This window comes from Felis catus, chromosome C1 (assembly GCF_018350175.1).
Source record: "Felis catus isolate Fca126 chromosome C1, F.catus_Fca126_mat1.0, whole genome shotgun sequence".
Taxonomy (NCBI): domain Eukaryota; kingdom Metazoa; phylum Chordata; class Mammalia; order Carnivora; family Felidae; genus Felis; species Felis catus.
Window position 1 is genome coordinate 55,184,733 of NC_058375.1, and position 24,862 is coordinate 55,209,594.

The 24,862-nt window shown below is 37.6% G+C and overlaps 2 protein-coding genes across 2 annotated transcripts in view; both read left to right on the top strand.

Annotated features, from left to right (window-relative positions):
* Positions 1–15,027, top strand: part of SGIP1 (SH3GL interacting endocytic adaptor 1) — a 204,535-nt gene extending 189,508 nt beyond the window's left edge. Inside the window, 4 exon segments of the mRNA XM_019837194.3 lie at positions 3,898–4,100; positions 5,279–5,343; positions 5,921–6,085; positions 7,135–15,027. Coding sequence (XP_019692753.2) covers positions 3,898–4,100; positions 5,279–5,343; positions 5,921–6,085; positions 7,135–7,157 — 456 coding nt within the window. The 3' untranslated portion in view covers positions 7,158–15,027.
* Positions 15,028–15,152: 125 nt separating this feature from the next.
* The window catches only part of DYNLT5 (dynein light chain Tctex-type family member 5), a 31,543-nt gene continuing 21,833 nt past the window's right edge, over positions 15,153–24,862 (top strand). Inside the window, exons 1-2 of the mRNA XM_003990165.5 lie at positions 15,153–16,450; positions 18,415–18,536. Coding sequence (XP_003990214.1) covers positions 18,418–18,536 — 119 coding nt within the window. The 5' untranslated portion in view covers positions 15,153–16,450; positions 18,415–18,417. The remainder of the gene's footprint in view (positions 16,451–18,414; positions 18,537–24,862) is intronic.

Below are 24,862 nucleotides of genomic sequence, written 5' to 3' on the forward strand. Positions count from 1 at the left end.
AGTGTAGGCAAGAAACTGAATTCTGAAATTAAGTCAGCTTCCTACTGGCCACTGACTTTAGACACTTAATCTCCCTGAACCCCTGTTTCCTCATCTGCAAATAAGGATAATAGTGATTCCTACCTAGATGTTTTTTTTAATTAATTAATTTATTTATTTATTTATTTATTTATTTATTTTTATTTACATCTAAGTTAGCTAAAATATGGTGCAATAATGATTTCAAGAGGAGAATTTAGTGATTCATCACTTACACTTACCACCCAGTGCTCATCCCAACAAGTGTCGTCCTTAATGCCCTTTACCCATTTAGCCCATCCCCCCCACCCAAAACCCCTCCAGCAAACCTCAGTTTGTTCTCTGTATTTAAGAGTCTCTTATGGTTAATCTCCCTTCCTGTTTTTATATTCTTTTTCCTTCCCTTCCCTTATATTCCTCTGTTTCGTATCTTAAATTTCACGTATGAATGAAGTCATATGATATTTGTCTTTCTCTGACTAATTTCGCTTAGCATAATACCCTCTAGTTCCATCCACGTTGTTGCAAATGGTAAGATTTCATTCTTTTTGATCACCAAGTAATATTCCATTATATATATATATATATATATATATATATATGTATATATATATATGTGTGTGTGTGTGTGTGTGTATATATATATATATATATATATATATATATATATACCACATCTTCTTTACCCATTCATCCATCGATGGACATTTGGGCTCTTTCCATAATTTGGCTATTGTCGATAGCGCTGTTATAAACACTGGGTGCATGTGTCCCTTTGAAACAGCACTCTTATATCTTTTGGTAATACCTAGTAGTGCAATTGCTGGGTCATAGGGTAGTTCTATTTTTAATTTTTTGAGGAACCTCCATACTGTTTTCCAGAGTGGCTGTACCAGTTTGCATTCCCACCAGCAATGCAAAAGGGTTCCTCTTTCTCTGCATCCTTGCCAACATCTGTTGTTGCCTGAGTTGTTACCTTTAGTCATTTTGACAGGTGTGAGGGGGTATCTCATTGTGGTTTTGATTTGTATTTCCCTGATGAGTGATGTTGAGCATCTTTTCATGTGTTGGTTAGTCATCTGGATGTCTTCTTTGGAAAAGTGTCTATTCATGTCTTTTGCCTATTTCTTCACTGGATTATTTGTTTTTTGGGTGTTGAGTTTGGTAAGTTCTTTAAAGATTTTGGATACTAACCCTTTATCTGATATGTCATTTGCAAATATCTTCTCCCATTCTCTCGGTTGCCTTTTAGTTTTGCCGATTGTTTCCTTTGCTGTGCAGAAGCTTTTTATTTTGATGAGGTCCCAGTCTGAGGACTGTCTTTATTCCATTGGATATTCTTTCCTGATTTGTCAAAGATTAGTTGGCCATATGTTTGTGGGTCCATTTCTGGGTTCTCTATTCTGATCCATTGATCTGAGTGTCTGTTTTTTGTGCCAGTACCATACTGTCTTGATGATTACAGCTTTGTAATACAGCTTGAGGTCCGGAACTGTGATGCTTCCAACTTTGGTTTTCTTTTTCAGGATTGCTTTGGCTGTTTGGGGTCTTTTCTGATGCCATACAAATTTTAGGGTTGTTTTTTCTGTGAAGAATGCTGGTGTTATTTTGATAGGAATTGCACTGAATATGTAGATTGCTTTGGGTGGTGTAGACATTTTAACAATATTTGTTCTTCCGATCCATGAGCATGGAATGTTTTTCCACTTTTTTTGTGCATCTTCTTCATTTTCTTTCATAAGCTTTCTATAGTTTTCAGTGTATAGATTTTTCACCTCTTTGGTTAGGTGTATTCCTAGGTATTTTATTGTTTTTGGTGCAATTGTAAATTGATTTCTTTCTGCTGCTTCATCACTGGCATATAGAAATGCAGTTTCTGTATGTTGATTTTATATTCTGCGACTTTGCTGAATTCATGGATCAGTTCTAGCAGGCTATTCATGGAGTCTTTGAGTTTTCCACATAGAGTATCATGTCATCTGTGAAGAGTGAGAGTTTGACTTCCTCCTTGCTGATTTGGATGCCTTTTATTTCTTTGTGTTGTCTGATTTCTGAGGACTTCCAACACTATGCTGAATAACAGTCCTACCTAGATGTTTTATAGGTTGTTGTGAGGGATTAATAGCCTAATAGCCTAATATATTTCAAAGTATTTGTAAAATATAAGTAGCCCTAGGCCTGCCGTTTTGTTTTAAAGTGAGCTCTGAGGAATCCCATTTGTTGTTTAGTTGTGGTCATACTGTTTTCCAACCATCCAAGGAATTGGGTGGGAATCACAGCAAGCATGTTGTGGGATTGCCTTAAAATCTCAGCATGTTTATTTTTTGGCCACCAGGAGCATCCAATCAAAAACACACCTGTACAAATTCAAAAAGCACTTGTCACTGGGTAGAGGAGCCACTGTGAAGTCAAGAACTACCACTGAGATAGAGGGCAGAAACAGGCAGGGAAGGGTCAGTCTGCCGTGCTTTCGATTTACCTTATATAACACATTTTCAAAGCATAGTTCATTTGCAGAGGCTTGTGCCGCTAAAAATATTTCAAGTATAAAAACTTATAATAGTTATCTAACTAAAGTTGTCATTGAAAGCCATGTCTGTCATTTTATAAAAGAACCCATATCGGGGCTTGTTTCTGTAGCAACCACTGCTGCCTTCTGAGTTCAACCTGCCCTCAGGCCCTTTCCCCATGGTGTCCCTATGTGTGAGCAATGCTAGGCCAATAGCCAGCTGTTTATAGTCTTTAAAATTGGCAAAACTCAGACTCCACACAAAAAAACTGGAAGGGCATGGAACGCCTGGGTGGCTCAGTTGGTTTAGCGTCTGATTTTTGATTTAGGTTCAGGTCACGATCTCACTGTTAGTGAGACAGCCCCATGTTGGGCTCTGCTTGGGATTCTCTGCCTCCCATTCTCTGCCCCACACCAGCTCACACACGCACACTCTCTCTCTCTAAATAAACTTAAAAACAAAAACGACTGCAAGGACATAGACGTCACCCACACAGACCCTGCAGTATATGTATGTGTGCTGGTTAAAGAAGTCTCCTAGAGTACCATCACAGTGAACAATCGAGACATAATAACATTGTGAACTCACTGTGGACCCAGAAATCAAGTTGGTATTTTTGTCTTTAGATAAGACAATATTGTTGATTCTGCAAATGTGGCTTTTCCTTGGTCAAATTCATCGTTGATTCTAGCTAGAATTGGCAGGAGACGGTAGAATGTACCCATTCTAATTAGAGGACCTGGGTTCAAGTCCTCACTCTGGCAGATCCCAAAGGAATAATAATAATCTGCTTTGTCTAACTGGCTGGTATGTTGTGAAGAGAAAGTACGAGAATATCAGCAGGTAATCTGTGTGAAAACACTAATGCTTTTACTAAGTGATAGGCACTATGCTGACTGTTTCACATAAAATATCTTCGATTTTCCTGACAACTCTAGGGGTGGATATTATTATTATAATTCCCCTTTGGCAGATGAAGAAATAACTAAGGCTCAGAGAGGTTTAGTGACTGGTCCAAGATCCGCTTGTAAGTAACAGTCAGAACTCAGATCCAAGACAAACTCCTTGGCCTCAGCTCCTAACCAGCTCCTAAACACCTCCCTAACTGACCTAAAGTGCATTGTAAACTCCAAAGTGCTATGGAGATTTTATGTTTTTAACCTATAACAATTTACCTGTAGCACCCATCTTTCTTTCACAGGGCACCCTTCACAGTGATAATTTATTGAGGGCTCATTTGTAAACAGCACTGACAACATTGTGACATTTTATAGCTAAGAGTATTCCCATGGGAGATAGTCAGAGCTTCTAGCTTTGTCTCAGATTAGTGGTCGAGTCTTAAATATTCTCTTTGCTATCGTTTGGCAAGGTGTCTGCCCAGGGCATTCAGTCCACACCCCTGAACCTGGCAGTGAACTGGCGGTGTGAGCCAGCAAGCACTGACCTGCGCATAGATTACAAATACAATACGGATGCAATGACAACTGCGGTGGCCCTCAACAACGTGCAGTTCCTGGTCCCCATAGATGGAGGGGTAACCAAGCTCCAGGCCGTTCTCCCACCAGCAGTCTGGTAAGGAGACCCCAGTCCCCTTCCTCTTTATCAATGGGCTCTTTCTGGGCAAAGGGATCACAGACTTCTTAGCATTTGTGTTTCCTACAGGAGGAGATCACAGCAGGCCTATGTGTCAGGGTTCAGAGCAGGAAACAGCAACCATTCTGTTCTTTTAAGCAGAAAATGATTTAACACAGGGATTCAGATGCTCACATGATGGTGGAAGTGCTAGAGGAATAAGCTTTAGGCTGGATCTCCAAGAATGTTTCCCAGAACACTGCAGAACTGGCCTGCCAGGGAAGCTGCTACGTCAGCCACAACCAAGAAGCATAGATACCAGGAAGCTGCTCATGGAGCCATTGAATTCAAGAACTCACTGCTGCCATGTTGATCCAAGGATAAGAAAGTTCCTACCGGCACTGCCTTAACTACTTCTCAACACTCACAGAACTGGAGCCTGGGCTGTATGGAGCACTTTGTTAGAAGACCCCCACATCTCAGTTGGGTTACTGGCCAGCAGAAAACAGCCACGAAAGTGGCAGGAGAATGGCCTCTGCCTCCCTTCTATCCTCCAAATCTCAAGCAGTGCATGTAATTGGTAGACCCTAACATGCATCTAGGACCCTAACTACAGGGGTGTCTAAGAAATGTAGGGTTTTGCTTTATAGCCTTCTGAGCTATAAAAAGACACCACTAGAGAAGGTATGGGAACAGATACTGAATAGACACTGCGTACTGATAGCAGTTGTTAAAAAGAACTTGTTCTCTTAGAAAAAATTACTCTAGTTTTTCCATGTGATTCTTAGAAGCAAAAAGGAGAACATTAAAAAGAAAGTCAGCCATATGATAGCTCCAACTTAAGTTACCTGGATTAATTGGTTAACATTTCTCATCTGTGTTTTCAGTAGCTGTGTCAAATAACTGCCTGTCTTCTACATGTTTTCCTATCTGACAGTGTTGTGGCTAGTTACAATAAGGAACAGAAAAAAGAGAGAATTATAGATGGATGGATAGATGGATGCATGGATGGATGGATGGATGCATAGATAGGTACGTAGGTAGATAGATAAAGCATAAATTGTAGTTAACATTTTCAAGATTCATTTTTTTAAGTTAGCACTATCTAGAAAAAATATGGCATCCATTAGACAAAAACCTTTGCCTATGCAAAAGCCTTTTACCTATTTTATTTTTAGGAATGCTGAACAACAGAGAATATTGTGGAAGATTCCTGATATTTCTCAGAAGTCAGAAAATGGAGGTAATGTCATTGTAGGCTTATTTTAATTAATATTTAAGGCTGAAATAACTTTCAGGTATTAGAAAACTATTAGCAAAAATACACTTAGATTGAAAACAAGCAAAATATTTCACTTCACTTTGGTATATACTTATTTCAACCAATAAAAGCAAATAATTCCTGCATGAATCCTCTACTTCCCCTTTTCTGTCCACCCCCACATCAAACAGACTATTCTTCAGAGAAGAGCTTTTCATGAGACATGTTTTCATTTTGTATCAGATCTCAACTCTCTGCTAGTTTAGGTATTTATTACTTTCTTGTGATATTAATCATAGCTTGGAAAATACATTACCTTCCAAGTATCATGCTCCCAAATTTTGGAGTACCATTTGGCTGAGTTACACTTTCATCAGTGTGCAAAAAGGAGTTCCTTATAATATTTCATGATTAATTTCATTCATTACCATTTTGTCACTGAAACATATACTATTGTCTAGTAAGTTAGATTGTGTATGTTAACTTTTGAATACAATTTCCCAAACTATATCCATCATGTTGTGTTGACTGTTATCTTGTAATGATACTTTTTTCTTAGGGGTGGGTTCTTTATTGGCAAGATTTCAGTTATCTGAAGGCCCAAGCAAACCTTCCCCATTGGTTGTGCAGTTCACAAGTGAAGGAAGCACCCTTTCTGGTTGTGACATTGAACTTGTTGGAGCAGGGTATCGGTTTTCACTTATCAAGAAAAGATTTGCTGCAGGTAAGTGGGTATCCTGTGAGTTTCATTTGCAAAAATAGTGTTGCCATAGCTACTCTTTCTTAAGAAGGAATAGTGTCTGATTTGCTCATCTTCTTTCTTTTCCTCTTCCCCACTCCCAATCCCCATTTCTCATCCCAGTTAGAAAGCAAACCAATTATAGAATGAGGTAAAAATGGGATAATAAACTGGAAATCAAAAATTAGAAAGGCCCTGACTATTTATCATGCCTCTGGTTCTGTTTCTTATGCAGGGATGACCAGTCATTCCCATTATATACATGTATACACTACGGTTAATGGAGTAAATCCTACTTTTACATATATATATATATATATATATATATATATATATGGGCAAACAAAAAATATATATATATATGGGCAAACAAAATAAATGCTATTTGCCTTTGAATTTACCTCTTAACTGAAAACTTTTTCTCCAACAGGACTTCATAGGTTTTAGACTTGTTAGGCATAGCTGAGATCTGAGAAGATCTATCTTTCACTTTAATATAAGTACCCTTAAAGAATCTAGGCCAGGTATCAGCAATGGTTGCCCATGAGCTGCAATGGCCGTGAGACAGGTTTTTGGCATATATAATAGTTGGTTGGCAAAGGAGTCCCCAATACTAGGATGATTATACTTATCAATGACTTGCTGGGATAACAAGATATCAATGACTTGCTGGTTTTTATGCCTGCTATACTCGTGTAATTATCAGTTATAGCCCTTTCACTGTCAAAAATGACCCAGGTTATATGGTTACTATTCCTGTAACAAGTTGGGTTCCCACATCCGGGAACATATCCTCCACCCTATCCTAAAACCTAAACCTCTGCAAAGGATTCATTCACGGAAATGTGAAAAGACAACTTGCTGGGCTGGGAAATTGAAAACTTAAAAAATTGCACATATTTGATACTAGTATTGCTCTCCTCAAGATGCAGCGATTAGCTTCTAGTGGTAGGGCAGGAAGAATAAAAATGTTGCCCCCATATAATAATCACGTTATGGAAGGTAACCTGTTGATATGTTGTTTTGTTTTGCAGGAAAATACTTGGCAGATAACTAATAAAATCATATGCAAGGATTTGGAGGATTCATATAATGGAGAACTGTTGTATGAGAAACAGGTTTTAATTTTGGTTTGATGGAAACAAACCAAAATCTGCACTCGGGATATATCTGCTGGAAATGTCAGTGATTTTCAGCAATGATTTCCCTCACACAATACCATGGTGACCAGTCTTACAGTATTTACTTCTAGGTGTAATATTGTTAATGGTTTTAAAATGTAATTATTGTATTTGTAAATTGTACTCATTCCAGTAAGGCAGTTAGACACTTGAGTTTTAGCATTTTACCATTCCTGAAATGGATGTAATTTCAACTGTGGTATGTAAATTTAATAGTAGTACTGTTGAATGGCACAATGCTTACAGAGGTAGATTGCATTTTGTCAATATATAAAATTTAAATATAATATTGATAGCTGTCATAAAGGGGGTGCCACATACAAAGAAAATTAAGTGGAACCAGGAAAAAGAAAACTTCCTTTTCTTCAATCCTTAGTATGTTTTACTCTAGTGCTAAATAAAAATTCTATCTTCAAATATTTAGTGGGTTAAATTCAGAAACTATTTCAGAAAAAAAAATTCTAAAGTTACAGCATATTCAAGAAAAGCATTAATTACCACTTTTTAAAAAGCTTTTTTTTCAAACTGCAAATTTCATAAAAATGCAAACTGTGTAAACAGGACCTCTTATTTTTATAACTTGTGTAAAAAGGGAAAGCAATTCATATTTAAAGTTTAAGTATATGAAATTCTAACCAAGAGTAGAGAAGATGTTCAAGTCTTAACCTTGCCCCCCTCTCTCTACAGTTTAGCAAATGTGGAGATTTGCTGAATAATATCAGACTAAAGCCAAAATTGTGATTTTAAAATTTCAAAACTTTCCATAGGTGAACTGGTTAACAGCTTTTGCACAATTACTCTGAACAGAGTCTCTCCCATCTAGCATGGAGAATGGTCACATATCTTTCTCTTTACCTACAGGAATCAAAACACTAAGATTGAAATCTCAGAAAAAAAAATTAGTTCCCTATTTAAGTCCAGAAGGAAAATTTTAATCATCATCATTTATATCATTTGGGAAGGAAAAAAAAAAAGCTTTATAAATGAGATTATGAGATTCTATCCACATTATTGTACAATAAATTTCCTTTTGGCTAAGATTCATCATATGTAACTAACTATAAATCGTTGCCACTCTTAGGGAACCAGGAAGAGAGTTATCAAAAATTTATGTCATGATTTCATTGTTGCAAGGTGTGATTAAAACTGTAATTACTCAGTCTGGCCTCACACTGGGGGGATTCAGAATGGAGAAGCACTTCTTCAGGGGTGGGTCACAGTTGTAAAACCTCCCTCCTCTACCATCTGAAAATATAAAACTCCCTTTAAGTCATAGAGCTTTCTTTAAACATGAACCAATTCTTATTCTAAGTTACACTGTTAAATAACTGTAATTATTAAGCTGTTATATTTATCATTAGTTGTTAAGTTTTACATTCACTTATATTTGACAAAGAATCGTTAGCCCTTTAAATTTTAGAATCAAATTAAATTTTGTAAGTCTTACTTTTAAAAAGAGATTGTGACTGGCAATTGTTTATAGTGGAACTTTTTAAATTAATATTTGTACTTCTCAATCAGTGCTTGCTACCAAGAGAATGTTCAAAAAGGTCTGTTTCACCTCAGAAGAATTCCTACTATCCAAACACTATTTGGCTCCCCAAATAGTCTGGTATTGAAGTTTTTTGAACAAATTATTAATATACTCATTTTAAGTAAAGATACTCAATTTGATTTTGAAACCAAAATAGAAAATGCAAACTTTTCACTCCCATAAAACATAGGGAAAACTTCAAACACTGAAACCAATGGAGAATAAGCAGATAGTTGTAGGTAAGATAATTGAGAATTATCCAACATACAAATATAAAAATGCGTTTTTAAGGAATTCATGAGAAAACATATTGAATATTATTAGTACAAAGCATATTAAAAATGTGTAAATATTACTGGTTCTTATGTCTTGCTCTTTATATTTTATTTTATATAGTTCTAGCGTGAATTAGTAATTAAGCACAAGGGTTTTTTTTCAGAGTAATTTTGTTGATATTGTAAAAAATATAATTTAAAACATAGATTACAATAATTTCTAACGTTATTCAAATGTTTCCAGAAACTAAATTTGGAACTATGGAGATCTCTTATGATCCCTTAATTAGGCTTTGTGAAACAGAATGGAAGTCATTGGCTTCATAATCATTAAACTTTCAATAACCAGAACCTCATTAGAGAATACATCCCTTCTCCTTTCAGAAAATAGGTCAAAGAATAACACAATAAACTCATATCAGGGATTTAGATTCTGGTGGGCTTTTTTTCAAACTTATAGTTTATACCTGTTATACCTGTATCTATAGTACTGTACAATAGGAATTCACATTAGGAAAAATAATCCTAGACAATGCAAGAGTCTCTGCTATTGAAAAAAAACAACAACAACATTAAGTCAGGTTCATTATCAATTCCTAAAATTAAACAAAATGGGCAAGTATATAGTAATATTTTCAATACCAGGGGTTAAAATAAAAAGCAAGAGTTCTCATTAACCAGAACACCATTTCCTGAGATTTATGATTTTAAAAGTTTCTGTTCTAACAAGATAGAAAGTATGAATGATATTGCTTTATTTTGACAACATGGAAAGTATGTTTTCTTTTTAAAATAAATTCCATATTTTCTTGATATTTTTAAAATAAATTCTTATTAAGAATTAGTCTGAATTTTACCATAGTTGGAATTTATAATTCCTAAGAATTAAATTTTTAATTATTTTTAGAGCTCTGTTCTTCTCTACACTTACAGCCAAACTGAAAAGTCACTGTATGGTATTTGGGAACATATTTAACCTATAGAGAAAGAATGTCGACATTTCAAATGGTTTTCAGTAAATAGAGATGCTTTATTTTTGTTTTTATGTATTTTTACTCAATCTTAATCTGCAGAGTGTTTGAGGCAATAATTTTACACATTGTCATTTCTAAATCTTCTTTAAAGAAGCCTGGTAACTACATTAACTCTACCACTAACTCCTGCTGTGTGATGTTGGACAAATCACTACCCTTCTCAGTTTCTCATCCTTAGAATGAAGGATTGGGATTGCCAGTGATTTTCAAGCTTTTCTTAACAGCAGGACTTTTTTCTACTAAAGTTGCACATGGAATTCTGTTAGACAAAACAGTTCAAAGCCATGAATGAGTTCCTTCAGCAGTTTAAATCTGTGCCCCCCCCCCACCAACACTATTTCAACACCATCATAACGTATCAATAATCTATAAAATTTTTCCCACTTCTGAAGTTCCATTATTCTACTAGACTCAGATGGATCCACTTGGGGGGGTTCATAAGAAAACTTGTACAATCACGGTGATTGACTGATGTATAATAAAAATTTATACTTACTGGAGTGCTTACCATATACCAGTCAATATAGATATTAGCTCATTTAATCCTTATATCAACCCAAATGTTGTAGGTACTCTTTTTAATTCCTGTTTTACAAATGATGATATTGAGGCTTAGATTAATTAATTTGCCCAAAGTGACACAGAAGCTGGAAGTAACCCAGTTATCTTGACTGCAGAGGGAGCCGCTGGCCAGTTTTGCTTGTTCATTCTGGGAAATAAATTCTACATATTCCATTTGAATCCCAAGGTTAAAAGGTGCTATGAAAAATTAGTATCAAAATATGGGTAATTCTAATAGCAAAATTGTTGGAAAAGAGTATGTTTCTCAAATTATGACTTTTGGACTGTTTGCATTAACATTCATTTAAAGGACAATGATTTTGGCTCAGTCACCACCACATCCCCAGAGCTTAGAAGATAGTAGCACATCAATAAGTTTACATTGAATGAATAAATCTCTAGGGATACTATTTAGTAATATGTATTTTGACAAGCACCCAAATTTTGAGAATCACTGCCCTAATAGGTCTCTGAGGTCCTTCTTAGTTATGACATTTTATCAGATTTTAGGCATTAACTGTAAGTCAAATATCACTTTTCTAGTGAGCTTATTTTTTCACTCAGTCCATTTAACTTTCTCCAATCTTAAAAAAAAAAAAAAAAAGATTCAGGGCTTTTTCTAGAGTTGCTTAGAGTTCTCCTGTTATGCTATCTCTGTGTCAAAGTGGCTTGAAATTCATTCTCTCATTTTCATATTTCTGTCCTTTTCATCAATGTCTTAAAAGACTAAGAGAAACTGTAGGGAGACTGCAAGTTCTCACTCATTGCAAATACAAAGTCCTAATAAATGTCTTCCTCCTTGCAAGAGACACTCAGACAGATATGTAACTTGTGAGTTGACCCTATTTATTTTGTAGGTCTTTGAACTGGATGCTGTATAAGCATGGACTGGTGTCATTCTATAGGAGTTGCACCAATCATTTTTATTTTTCCTTTATTTTTTTTCCGAAATAACCACGCTGTCAATTAAATTTGAATGACACAGTAAAATGTGCAGATATCTACTAAGAAGATGAGTTGTGGAGTTTGATATTTTTTAAGCCTTCTTTTTCCTTAGATTGTGCATTCAGCAAAATCCCATTCAGTTTAAATATATTCATTTTGCTACATGGTTTTTTGACCAGCAATTTTTTTCAATGCAAGTATAATTTTGTTATGATATCAAAAGGTGGGTGATCGCTAAATATTGCTTCAAAAGTTAATATAAGTAAAAATGATGTTTCCTTGAAATAAGTCAAATTAAATTGTTGATACAAATGGACAAATCAATGTTACATTGATTAAAGAGTGTTCCGATGATCCCCCCCTCCCCACTACCTTTTACTATGTGCACTTCTGTCTTGAGGCTTTATTGGATTTTCCTGCTTCTTTTGTGGGTTTTTTTTTTTCCATTTAGCAAACAGCATCTAAATGCCATTCCCTCACTCATGAATTAAACATGGACGCCATTACATTATATTTTGTGCATGGAGTGTATGGAGGAAAAATGAGGTAGGAGTCCTATATTTAAATCTCCAAATATTAAAAAACAAACAACAACAAACAAAAACCCACTAGCTTTTCTTTATGTCATTGCTTTGATGTTCTGTCGTCTTCTGTAGGCTAGAGTTGCAATTTTAATATCTAATTCAAACTGAAATATTCTTCTTGAAGGAATGTCAAATTTTCGGGTCTATTAAGGTGACCATGGTCATACCTCTTCATTATCCCTCGTGTTTAATATCTGATTTCTATCTTCAACAAGTATTCTTGTGAGAGAAAGGCACCTCCTTATTGACATTCACAAGTATAATAATTTATTCTCCACGTATAACTTCTAAAGTTATTTTTCCTTTGACTTATAGTATTTTTGATTGTCTCCTTCTATCCCTAGGATAGTAGATTGCTTGTTCTAAATACATCTTTAAGCTTATAAGAACAGATGTTTCAATGAGAAGCAAATATATTTTTATGTGTCACTTGAAACTGAAAGAAAAATAAGTAATGGAAACTTCTACTGCATTCACCTATATTCCAGTATTTTCCAAATTGTGTCCTGGTCTACTGGTTCTGACAAATGTTCACAGTGGCCTGCGAATACATGATCCTATGCCATAGTCCCCACCCCTCGGACATTGATAATAAAGGTCAGTGTTTTAATGAAGCTTAAGAAAGTTATTAAATCACAAAAACACTTTTTTTTCCCAAACACACCTTGAAGAAACTTGAGAAAAGTTTTCTTTTTAACACCAGCTAACATATCCTTCAAGGACTGCAAATAATACAACCAGGAATGTTTTGAAAGGATGCTTCTGGGTCTTTGAAAAATCCCTACCATTTCAAATCAATTAGTATTTATTTTAAGTTTCATTAGTATATCTTAGTGAATTTAACTTTATCCCCTAAAATATTCAAAATAAAACAATGAAGTTGTTTTAGTATATTAATTTTTTAAGTATCATGTTTAAGATCTGTACCAATGACCAGCACATCAGGCTGCCATCTGTTGAAAACAATCCAAATTCTTTACAGAGTGGAATTACTGCTAATGGACAACCTTTGATAATATTTTATTAAACAGCTTTAAGAAATTGAATCATGATATCTCAACACTGACAGCATTTTTACATAATCTTGTTAGAAACTATGTAAAAACATTTTTTTAAATGAGAGGGATACATTATTTAGCAAGGATTTTGCAGAACTGGACACTCTATTAATAAGCATTTTACAGTTCTTTTTTTGCTATGCTTTATTTTGCAAATCAATTGTTTTTACTCAAAATCAGCAAAATTCCTTTAAAAAAATTCCTGGACAAACTGTTTCAGAATAAAGCTGAAATCACTTTACACTTCTCTAAATATAGCTCAATTTTTAATTCATTCAGAGTTTGTGAATCAGCTTGATAGATGACAAGCCATTTATCATTTTAAAATATTCCATCGAATGAGTGTATCATGTGAATGTTAATTCCATCTCATTTGTTCAGCTGTATATTACTTCATTGACATTTTCTCCACCTTTTGTCTTTTTTTGGCAAAACTAATGCTTAGTGTTATTCATACATACATGATTACTTTAAACTATTTTAAATAATACACCAAATAACTATCGCTGGGATCACTGTCCCAAGGTCCAAAGCCAGATTGTTTTCTTTTCCTTGTGAGAGGTGATAGGATGATAATTCTTATAGCTGTGTTGGTTTTGCAGGTCAGTATTGAATTCTTGCTTTGTTAAATGGATGTGCATGAAAGAGATTGGCTCCTGTCTGATCTGTCTGTTTCTCTCTCAATTTAAGAGAGTTGGAAAATTGCTGTTGAATACATTTTCTGGAAAAAGCCAAGTGTTGGTATGATGATATGCTAATCTTATCTATGAGTAGAGCTTCACTACAGACTAAGCAGTCATTTATAGAGCTGGCTTTTTTTAACTGTTTGAATATTGTTGGGTTTCAATATCCATTTTTTTTAATTTTTCACTTTCTGTAGGAAAAAAAAAATCTATGAATGAGATGATCAGATTTTAATGTTCATGCCTACTAAGTGTCATCCATTTTTTTTTTACTTTAACAATAAGAGAGATTAGGAAAAGAATGTCAGAGAAATTTTCCTGTGTTTCTAAATGTAATAAAATTCAGTCAGTTGTCTTTCTTAAGGAAAACGCTGTTCGTATATACTTGAATTTCAGTTGGTGGTAGCCTTTATTTAGAATTCCCCCCATGATCTTTATAGCAACAGTAAGCTGAATTTCTTTATGACCTGTACGGAGTATATAATGTCACAAAATTCCTTGAGCATAAAATATTTATAAAAGACATTGTGGATTAAAATACTCAAGTATATTTTTTAAATCTTGTTAAAAAGTTGATGCCTGGCTCTTTTTCCTACGTGTTGTAATTCAACAGAGAGTACTTTTAGTCCCATAGCCGTTACTGCTTTGTCTATGATGAAAGCTTTACTGCTTCTGCGCTGTGCTCAAGAAGAGAAACAGCAAAAGAAGCAAGGGCTGGCTGCAGCAAAGCTCGCTGTTGAGCAATGGTGACGTGAATGTGTAGTACTGATTTCTTGAAGATAATCATGAGAACATTTTAACGTTACTTGCCTTATGAGTTAGAAAAGGTGTGGATATCATTTTTTTTGTAAATAATGATTTTTACAAATGTTTTTTCTGTCATAATTTTCCCGATCACCCATTTCACAAATCCTGAATATGCAATTATTTATCATGACACATTACTGCAACAAGGGTTCCCGTTTCAGAACAAAGTTTAATTATACATGAGATCAAGATGAAATATCTGAGTAAGTTGTTATTTACATGTGATTTTTTTTTCTGAAAAATAAATGAAAACTCTAAAAATAAATTGGGTTGTGAACCTCTTTTATCAGCAGCCGCTTAAAATTTTATCATATTTCTGGAAAGTGCTGTCACATGTTTAGGGTGGGCAAAGAGGGCGAAAGGTTTGGCACAGTGCAAAAGTTTTAGAGTTGGACAAATCCAGCTCCGTGATTTAACTACAGGCTTGAGCATGCTACTCAATGATTCTTCATTCTTATCTTTAAAAAAAAAAAAAAAAAATGGAGTTAATGTCCCTTTATCATGGGGCTAACGAACAGTTTAAATGAGATAATCTTTATCAGTCACCTAATAGTTCCTGCCTACTACATAGTAGACACTCAATAAACAATCCTTTCCTGTTCTTATTTGTCTATGAATAGGGATTGGGATGGAACCAGAGCACTTTACTGATCTTTCTCTGGCTCTACGGTTATCCCAGTGTATTGCTATTGTAAGCTAATGCTGACTGCACTGAGCACTCAATCAAGGGACATGTGCCAAGCTAGTGACATAGAGGCATTATTTCTATCTCCAGTGATTGTGCGCTATGTAAGGTTCTTTCAAGGGTTTGGTTTGTTTGCTTTGGGTTGAGGGAAGGAGCCTGGAGTTAATTATTAAGGAAATTAAGGACGAAGGGCCTATTAGATACGGCAGGTGGGTCCTCAAGCCCAAACAGCCTCCATTTCAAAGCTTCTTAAACTTTAAGAGGTTGGGAAGAGAATTGTTAAGGAAAGTGAAGGAGCCGTATTTGCAAGGCACAGGAGATAAATCCATACGCTGCACGGCCCTGCGCATATTATTTAAGATCTCAGAATCTCAATTTTCTCTATCTGTCAAAGGTTAACAACCTTCCCTTGACAGAGTTGTTGGGACAACTAAATAAAACGGAAGTTGTTTTCCAAGTATCTGGTAAATATTAGCTCTCAACAAATTATCCCTCTGATGGCGTATCTGTACCTTGGAGCCTCAGGGATCTGGGAAAGCGAAGGGGGGCTCTACTTTCTCTCTGTGCCTCAGATTTCCTGCCCCAGGAAACCGCACTCCTGCCCCCGGCGTTCAGGGAAAAGGGACCTGGATGAGGGCTCCGTGGGCTGCTGCTTGGGTCCCAGAGGACCTCGGGTGAACCGGTTCCCTCCAGCTCACAGCCACACCGGGGCACAAACGGGCTCAGGGCGTCCTCCGCTGGGCAGAGACGATGAGATCCTTAATCCTTAGGGCAGCTCAGAGGACCACGCAGCTACTATGCCCCTCCCCGGGCGGGCAGAGGAGTCTGTTTGAGGAAGTCACCCTGGAGACCGGGCGCGGAGCACACGGGGAGTGCGCGGGCGGCCGCAGGCGGAGGGAGACCCGGGCGCCGGCCGCCTAGCCGTGTGCCGCAGGCTCCCGCAGTGGAGGAGAGGCAGGTCCAGGAGGACCCTGGCGGAGCCGCGGCTCCAGCGCTGCTGTGGGTAAGCGCTCACTCTCCGCGGCGCCTGGGGGTGGGAGCGGAGAAGATACAGCAGGTGGGAGGGTTGCCGAGGAGGGAGGGCCCTGTGGTAAGAAATGGCCTGTCTGCGCTGGCCTTGGCCTCCCTGAAGCCTACTCCTCCTCCCCACGACAGATGGGAGAAAGTGGCCCCAAATCACTGGAAGTAAGTCTTGGCCTTTCATCCCCACCCCATCCACCCCCCTCCCCCTTCGGACCTCCTGCATGTCTGAGCTTTAGGGTGATGCCTAGTACAGAGCTGGCCAGCTTGGTCTGCTCCTTGAGAGCGATGAGTCCTCTGCAGTCTTCCTGAGGCCCAGCAACACTGGGCGGCCACACCCCTGGGGACCTCTAGATCCCAACTCTGGAAACGAGTGAGCAGACCAAGGTCTATCTGTGTCACTTTGGATCAGAACTTGAATGACCCGCTTAATGAGGTTCAGTGTGCCCTACCACACGCATAGACACATGTAGGCACTCACAGTCATATACACAGACATACACACACTTATACACACAAGCATACACAGATGCCCACACTCACACACCACACACACACAAGACGCACACCCACAGTCAGTACACAGACACAGAGCACACAAAGGCTCACACACAGACACACAGGCACACACTCACTTGGGTGCACAGATAATCAATAGCTCATACACACAGGGGCACACACGGGTACACACAGGCACACACTTACACCCATGTACACCGATACTCATACACACAGCCTCACACACTCATGCCCACACAGGCACACACCCACAGACACATGCACAGGCACACACTCACAGAGGGATGCTCACGCTCATGCACACACTCACACAGGCACACAATCACACACACCCCCCTCACTGCCTCCCTTCCAGCACACGATACCTCTGCCAAATCTGTGTGCCCTTTGCCTCTCTACTCTGCCACTGATCACGCTGAGGTTTTTAGATTGTATACTTGTCTGCCCTACCCACTCAACTGCCAGCTCCTTGAAAGCAGGGACTCTGTTTTAGTTCTTTTTAGTGTCTAGGACAGTGTCTCCTTATTCGGGCTCTCAGATTTACAGATTATAAAATAATTTAAAATGACTATAAATTTCTATGTAGGCAATAGAGCAGTAGACCTACAGTCTAAATTCTGGGAATCCATTCCTACTGGCAGCTTTTTGACAAGCATTTGAGAAAAGGAAGTAGGTTTTCTAATAAAATACTTTGCTTAAGGTTAAGTTCTGTGTGCTGTTTACAAAGTAAATCTCTTTGGCTTGAAAAAAATACCCTTTGGGGAAGACAATTTTAATTTTTAAAGTACTAGCAACAGCAACACCTATTAATTAGCCAACTTTTATCAGGATTAATTTGGGGGGGGCAATAAAAAATATTGCTTTCTGACGTGGAATATCTTTCTTCCACACAAGGCTATCATTTCTCAGTGACTTAACCTCTTCTGCTATTAAGCATTTAGCTGAAGCTTAATATCTGCTTATGTGAATTATACTATTGCATAGATAAAAGTTAGAGGAGTTATCATATTTCCAATTGTACTGATCAGAATAACAACATGTACTCATTACTCTCAAGGAAAGTGCACATCGCCATTCAAAAATTGTAGAAGACTATTTTGTGTTTTTTGTAGTTTTTTAAATTTTTTTTAATGTTTATTTATTTTTGAGACAGGGAGAGACAGCATGAATGGGGGAGGGTCAGAGAGAGAGGGAGACACAGAATCTGAAACAGGTTCCAGGCTCTGAGCTGTCAACACAGAGCCTGACGCGGGGCTTGAACTCACGGACCACGAGATCATGACCTGAGCCAAAGTCGGATGCTTAACCGACTGAGCCACCAAGGCGCCCCTATTCTGTGTTTTTTAATCTAGAATGAGTCTCTGTGTTATACTAACTAAAATGTTTTCAGATCTTCCATCTGCTATTTTACAAAGTTGCTTTCCATAGGCTATGATGATGTCAGACATTGCTAAAGACAGAATGGCTCATTCTGTGAAGAAAAGGGGAAGTATGTCTTCTCTAAGTGGTCGAGAATTCTGGCAGAAAGAACTTCACAGGTGCACCAAAAAGTGAGTAACTGAATGTCTAATAACCTAAGTTTGATTATTGAGTAAACCGATTCATAATGCTTATCAGAAGAAACAAATTCCTCTGAGACATAAAAAGGGAGAAAATGGGCAAGTACAACATTCGGGTCACCTTTTGGGGCTATATTTTACAAAAGAAAGAAAACGAGAGTGAGAAAATCTAAGTGATATGTTGATTCCGGCAGCATCTTTTTACTATTTCAAGGAGCACCCCCAAAAAATCATCTACTCAAAAGAAATGCCATATGCGATGTGGATAAGCTGCATCTTACATGTCTCTTAAATTCTTCTCCTCAATATCATATCAATGAATAGATTTTGCATTTTACAATCTCTCTCTATATAGGGTATATATACATATATATAATGCATTTATCATTGTTTTATACAAATTTCGTGATGTATTTTCAATAGTTTCCCTTTAAATGGCTGCATAATACTTTGTCTGTTTATAATTCTGGGCTAGTTAGCCATGCCCCAATTCTTGGGCATTTTAAGTCTGTTTCCACTTTTTTTTTCTTTTTCCCTATATAAGTTTCTGCTTGTTTTCTTTCCAGAAGTATGATTAGTGGGTCAAAGGGTAATAAGTACATTTTTTGGCTCTTGATGCATATTGCATTTGCTCTCTTAAAAAGATTAATTAATTTTTAATACTTGCATGGCATTTCTTTTTGACTGCCATTGGGAAGAAAACAAAGCAAGTTATCTGACGCAGAGGTCAATGAATTTGTATAATAGACTTTCTTTCTTAACAATTTCTGTGGGACTGGAGGATGTGGTATAGAAATCCCCATGGTTTGGGCAGCAAGAACTGGTGTGTTCTGTGGAGCAGAAACCAGGAAACCTGGAATAGATTTGCATTATAATTCTGAAATCAAATCTTTCCACTTTCAGAGTGTATTAATGTACTTATTTAAAAGTCTGCTTTCCAACCCTGATGTTTGTGGATTACAAATACAGCCTTTTTCACAGATAGGAGATGTAATGCAGTAGCAATCTCACCTAATGTCAGAAGTAAAGCTGGGGGAAAAATTAACTTCAACAACTTTTGCTTCTGACCCTAAGCCCTTTTGGCTGCTAGTCCCAATTTAAGTGTAAGAGGTTTTTGTTCTCTTCAAATTTGTATTTACGTTCTAGTTAGTTACTATAGAGTGCAGTATTGGTTTGAGAAATAGAATTCAGTGATTCATCACTTACATACAACACCCAGTGCTCATCATAAACAAGTGCCCTCCTTAATGCCATCTAGCCATCACCCATCTAGCCCATCCCCCACCCGCTTCCCTTCATAGCCCTCAGTTTGTTCTCTATCTTTAAGAATCTCCTATGGTTAGAGACTATAGATGCTGGAGAGGATGTGGAGAAACGGGAACCCTCTTGCACTGTTGCTGGGAATGCAAATTGGTGCAGCCACTCTGGAAAGCAGTGTGGAGGTTCCTCAGAAAATTAAAAATAGACCTACCCTATGACCCAGCAATAGCACTGCTGGGAATTGACCCAAGGGATACAGGAGTACTGATGCATAGGGGCACTTGTACCCCAATGTTTATAGCAGCACTCTCAACAATAGCCAAATTATGGAAAGAGCCTAAATGTCCATCAACCGATGAATGGATAAAGAAATTGTGGTTTATATACACAATGGAATACTATGTGGCAATGAGAAAGAATGAAATATGGCCTTTTGTAGCAACGTGGATGGAACTGGAGAGTGTGATGCTAAGTGAAATAAGCCATACAGAGAAAGACAGATACCATATGGTTTCACTCTTATGTGGATCCTGAGAAACTTAACAGAAACCCATGGGGGAGGGAAAGGGAAAAAAAAAAAAAAAAAGAGGTTAGAGTGGGAGAGAGCCAAAGCATAAGAGAGTCTTAAAAACTGAGAACAAACTGAGGGTTGATGGGGGGTGGGAGGGAGGGGAGGGTGGGTGATGGGTATTGAGGAGGGCACCTTTTGGGATGAGCACTGGGTGTTGTATGGAAACCAATTTGACAATAAATTTCATATATTGAAGAAAAAAAAAAGAATCGCCTATGGTTAGTGTAAGAGTTCTTTATAAAATTATTTTAAAATAAGTTAGCTTAAATTCAACTTTTTTCAAGAAAATATTTATACTATAGGGCACCTGGGTGGCTCAGTCAGTTGAACATTCAGCTTTGGCCCAGGTCATGATCTCGCGGCTTGTGAGTTCAAGCCCTGCGTCGGGCTCTGTGCTGACAGCTCGGAGTCTGGAGCCTGCTTCGGATTCTGTGTCTCCCTCTCTCTCTGCTCCAACGCTACTCTCTCACTCTCAAAAATAAATAAGCCTTTAAAAAAAAAGAAAATATTTATAATAGTCTAACATAAATCATGTTTCTGCAATTAAAAAAAAAAACCTGCTCTTATCTGAAGACTAAATTGTCATTCCTATTTGCATCTTTTTCATTTACATCTTCCCTTTCAAGGAAAATTAGAAAGTCATATAGAATCAGAACATGGCCAAATTTAAATAATTAGGGAGCGCTCTTTTCTAAGTTTATTTATTTATTTATTTAGAGAGGGGGGGAAAAAAACCTGCACATGAGTGGGGGAGGAGGAGAGAGAGAAGGTGAGAGAATTCCAAGCAGGCTCCAGACTCCGAGCTGTCAGCACAGAGCCCCACAAAGGGCTGGAGCTCACAAACACTGAGATCATGATCTGAGTCAAAATCAAGAGCCCGTTGCTTAACTGACCAAGCCACCCAGGTGCCCCTAGAGAGAGAGCATTCTTTTTTAATTGATGAAATATAAATACAAATCAAAAGTAACAAAAGTACAGAAATCATATTACCAACACATTAGGGTAGATTTTTCACTAGCTATCATTTAATTGATAATTTTATTGATGTATTTCAAAGTTAGAAATTTGAACTCTCAAAACATTCAGGAAGGATCCTCTATTTTAATACTTTTTCCTTAAAAGTCAAATGACCAGCTTCCAAATACCTTTGCAGATGCAGAGGCCATTTGGGAGGCTGCATCCTGTGCTCTAACTCCTATTTACTCACTGAGACCAGACTGCAAGTGATTTTCCTTTACAAAATGAGTCTTCACGTACTAGAAAAATTTGAAAGCTCAGTGGCTATCAAATGAAGACATTGTTTTGAATTTGCAGTTTTATGGGAAAGCACATACCTTTCATTTGAAAGTTATTTAAAAACAATTTTTTGATTAAACTGATTTCAATAGTATAAAGCCTATCCTGAAATATGCTCATTTTTTATATACATTACCTCATTTAATCTCCCCAGCATTAATCCCACCAGGTAGATCTTATTCTCACCATTTTACCATCAAATAACTGAGGCTTACAGGTCAAGAAATGATGTAATGACTAGGGTACAGTCCTAAATCATGAGTAAGGTATATAAGATCCACAGACCCTTGCCTGCTTGTCTAGCACTGTGTTCTCCACTATCCTGCTTGCATCCTACTCTCCAGTCATACTCAACTTCCACATTTATAATCCTTCAGTGCTCTGTCTTGCCTCCAGCCATTGTCACATGTTGCTTTCCCATGGGGTGCCCTTGTCTGAAATGCTCTTCTTACACTCTGGCTTCCTTCTCCTCCTCCTTGAGGAGTTAGCTCCACCTTCATCTTTCCAGGAAGCTCTCTCTAACGACTCAACTACAACCACTTCCACTTCCAGTGATTGGGTTGAGTTGGATGTTCTTCCTTTCTGCTCCTGTTGCTTTTCTCTTCTACATGCTACTGGATTTGGCTGTTTTCTTGTCTGTTGCTCTTGTTAGATTATGGACTTATTTGCCTTTATAGCAGTAAACACACTGATAAGGAGGGCAAAGAAGAGTAGGAAGTAGACCTACTCGGAAAGCTGCTTCTTGGGTGTGATGTAAGATCAGTATAGATTCAGCCTCCCATTCTTGGTTTCTCTGTCTACAGTCTTTTACAGTAGGAACTAATTCTTACCATTGATCTTTGGGCATAATGGATATCTGAAGTGCCTTCTGAATTGTGAAAGGAAGATTGAATTTATGTTCACTATAATTATTGTTTTTTGTTTTTTTTAATCCATTTATTTTTTTTTCAATATATGAACTTTATTGTCAAATTGGTTTCCATACAACACCCAGTGCTCATCCCAAAAGGTGCCCTCCTCAATACCCATCACCCACCCTCCCCTCCCTCCCACCCCCCATCAACCCTCAGTTTGTTCTCAGCTTTAAGAGTCTCTTATGTTTTGGCTCTCTCCCACTCTAACCTCTTTTTTTTTCCCTTCCCCTCCCCCATGGGTTTCTGTTAAGTTTCTCAGAATCCACATAAGAGTGAAAACATATGGTATCTGTCTTTCTCTGTATGGCTTATTGCACTTAGCATCACACTCTCCAGTTCCATCCACATTGCTACAAAGGGCCATATTTCGTTCTTTCTCATTACCACGTAGTACTCCATTGTGTATATAAACCACAATTTCTTTATCCATTCATCGGTTGATGGACATTTAGGCTCTTTCCATAATTTGGCTATTGTTGAGAGTGCTGCTATAAACATTGGGGTACAAGTGCCCCTATGCATCAGTACTCCTGTATCCCTTGGGTAAATTCCTAGCAGTGCTATTGCTGAGTCATAGGGTAGGTCTATTTTTAGACTCTCCACACTGTTTTCCAGAGTGGCTGCACCAATTTGCATTCCCAGCAACAGTGCAAGAGGGTTCCCGTTTCTCCACATCCACTCCAGCATCTATAGTCTCCTGATTTGTTGATTTTGGCCACTCTGACCGGCGTGAGGTGATATCTGAGTGTGGTTTTGATTTGTATTTCCCTGATGAGGAGCGACGTTGAGCATCTTTTCATGTGCCTGTTGGCCATCTAGATGTCTTCTTTAGAGAAGTGTCTATTCATGTTTTCTGCCCATTTCTTCACTGGGTTATTTGTTTTTCGGGTGTGGAGTTTGGTGAGCTCTTTATAGATTTTGGATACTAGCCTTTTGTCTGACACGTCATTTACAAATATCTTTTCCCATTCCATTGGTTGCCTTTTAGTTTTGTTGGCTGTTTCCTTTGCTGTGCAGACGCTTTTTATCTTCATAAGGTCCCAGTAGTTCGTTTTTGCTTTTAATTCCCTTGCCTTTGGGGATTGTTAACTGTTTTTAGGGCTGGATCTTTTTACTTAAATTATGTTTGTAATGCAATTTTTATGTTTTATTTTTATTCTTCTAATGTTTATTTATTTTTGAGAGAGAGAGAGAGAGAGAGAGAGAGAGAGAGCGAGCAGGGGAGGGGCAAAGAGAGAGAGAGAGGGAGAGAATTCCAAGCAGGCCTCGCACTGTCAGCACAGAGCCCAGTGCAGGCCTCAATCCCATGAACCACGAGACCATGACCTGAGCCTAAATCAATAGATGCTTAGCTAACTGAGCCACCCAAACATCCCTGTTTTATTTTTAAAAGAAGAAACATCTTAAGCTGACTCTTACTCTCCCAACATCATAACAGCTAGCATGTTGGCACAACTTCTTTGTATACCTATATAGTTGACATCATACTGCACCTGTAATTTTGAATCTTGTTTGTTTTTTCACTTAAATAATAAATAGTAATGAAGCTGATAAATAGCTAACGTTTAAGTCTCACAGAAGCTCTGTAGCAGTAGGTGACAAACTATGGCCCAAGCACCAGGTCCAACCTACCACTTGGTTTTGTATGGTTCCCCAGCGAAGTATGATTTTTACATGATTGAAAAAAAATTAATATTTATATCATGTGAAAATTATTAAAAGTGCAAATTTCAGTATCTGCAAATAAACTTTTATTGGAACACAGCCACACCTCTCCATGTAGGTGTTGTCTCTGGCTGCTTTCACACTATAGAGTGGAGTAGTTGTGATAGATACCATCAGACCCACGGAGCCAAAATATTTGTTAAATGGCATTTTACAGGACTGTTAGCCAGCCCTGCTTTATAAGACAAATGTTATTATCATCCCCATTTTACAAATGAAGCAACAGGTGCTTAGAAATGTTGAGGTTCCAAAGCTATGGAATTAGCAAGTGGCAAAATGGGCTTTTGTGTACAGGCAAGTATTCTCATTCTCTGAAAATTGGCTATCTATGTGTAACTTACATTAATGAAACTCTTCTATTCATTCACCTGAACCTTCTGTTTCCCATCCGTGGTTAAGAGCAGGTATTGACAATGACATCTTTCTTGTTAGAAGTTCAGCCTTTGACAGTCTTCAAACAGTATTTGAACAGATGGGCAACTCTCATGTTCTTAAAATGGAAACAGAAGCCTGAGGTTAAGTTACTTTCCCAGGATAATGTGACATGATAG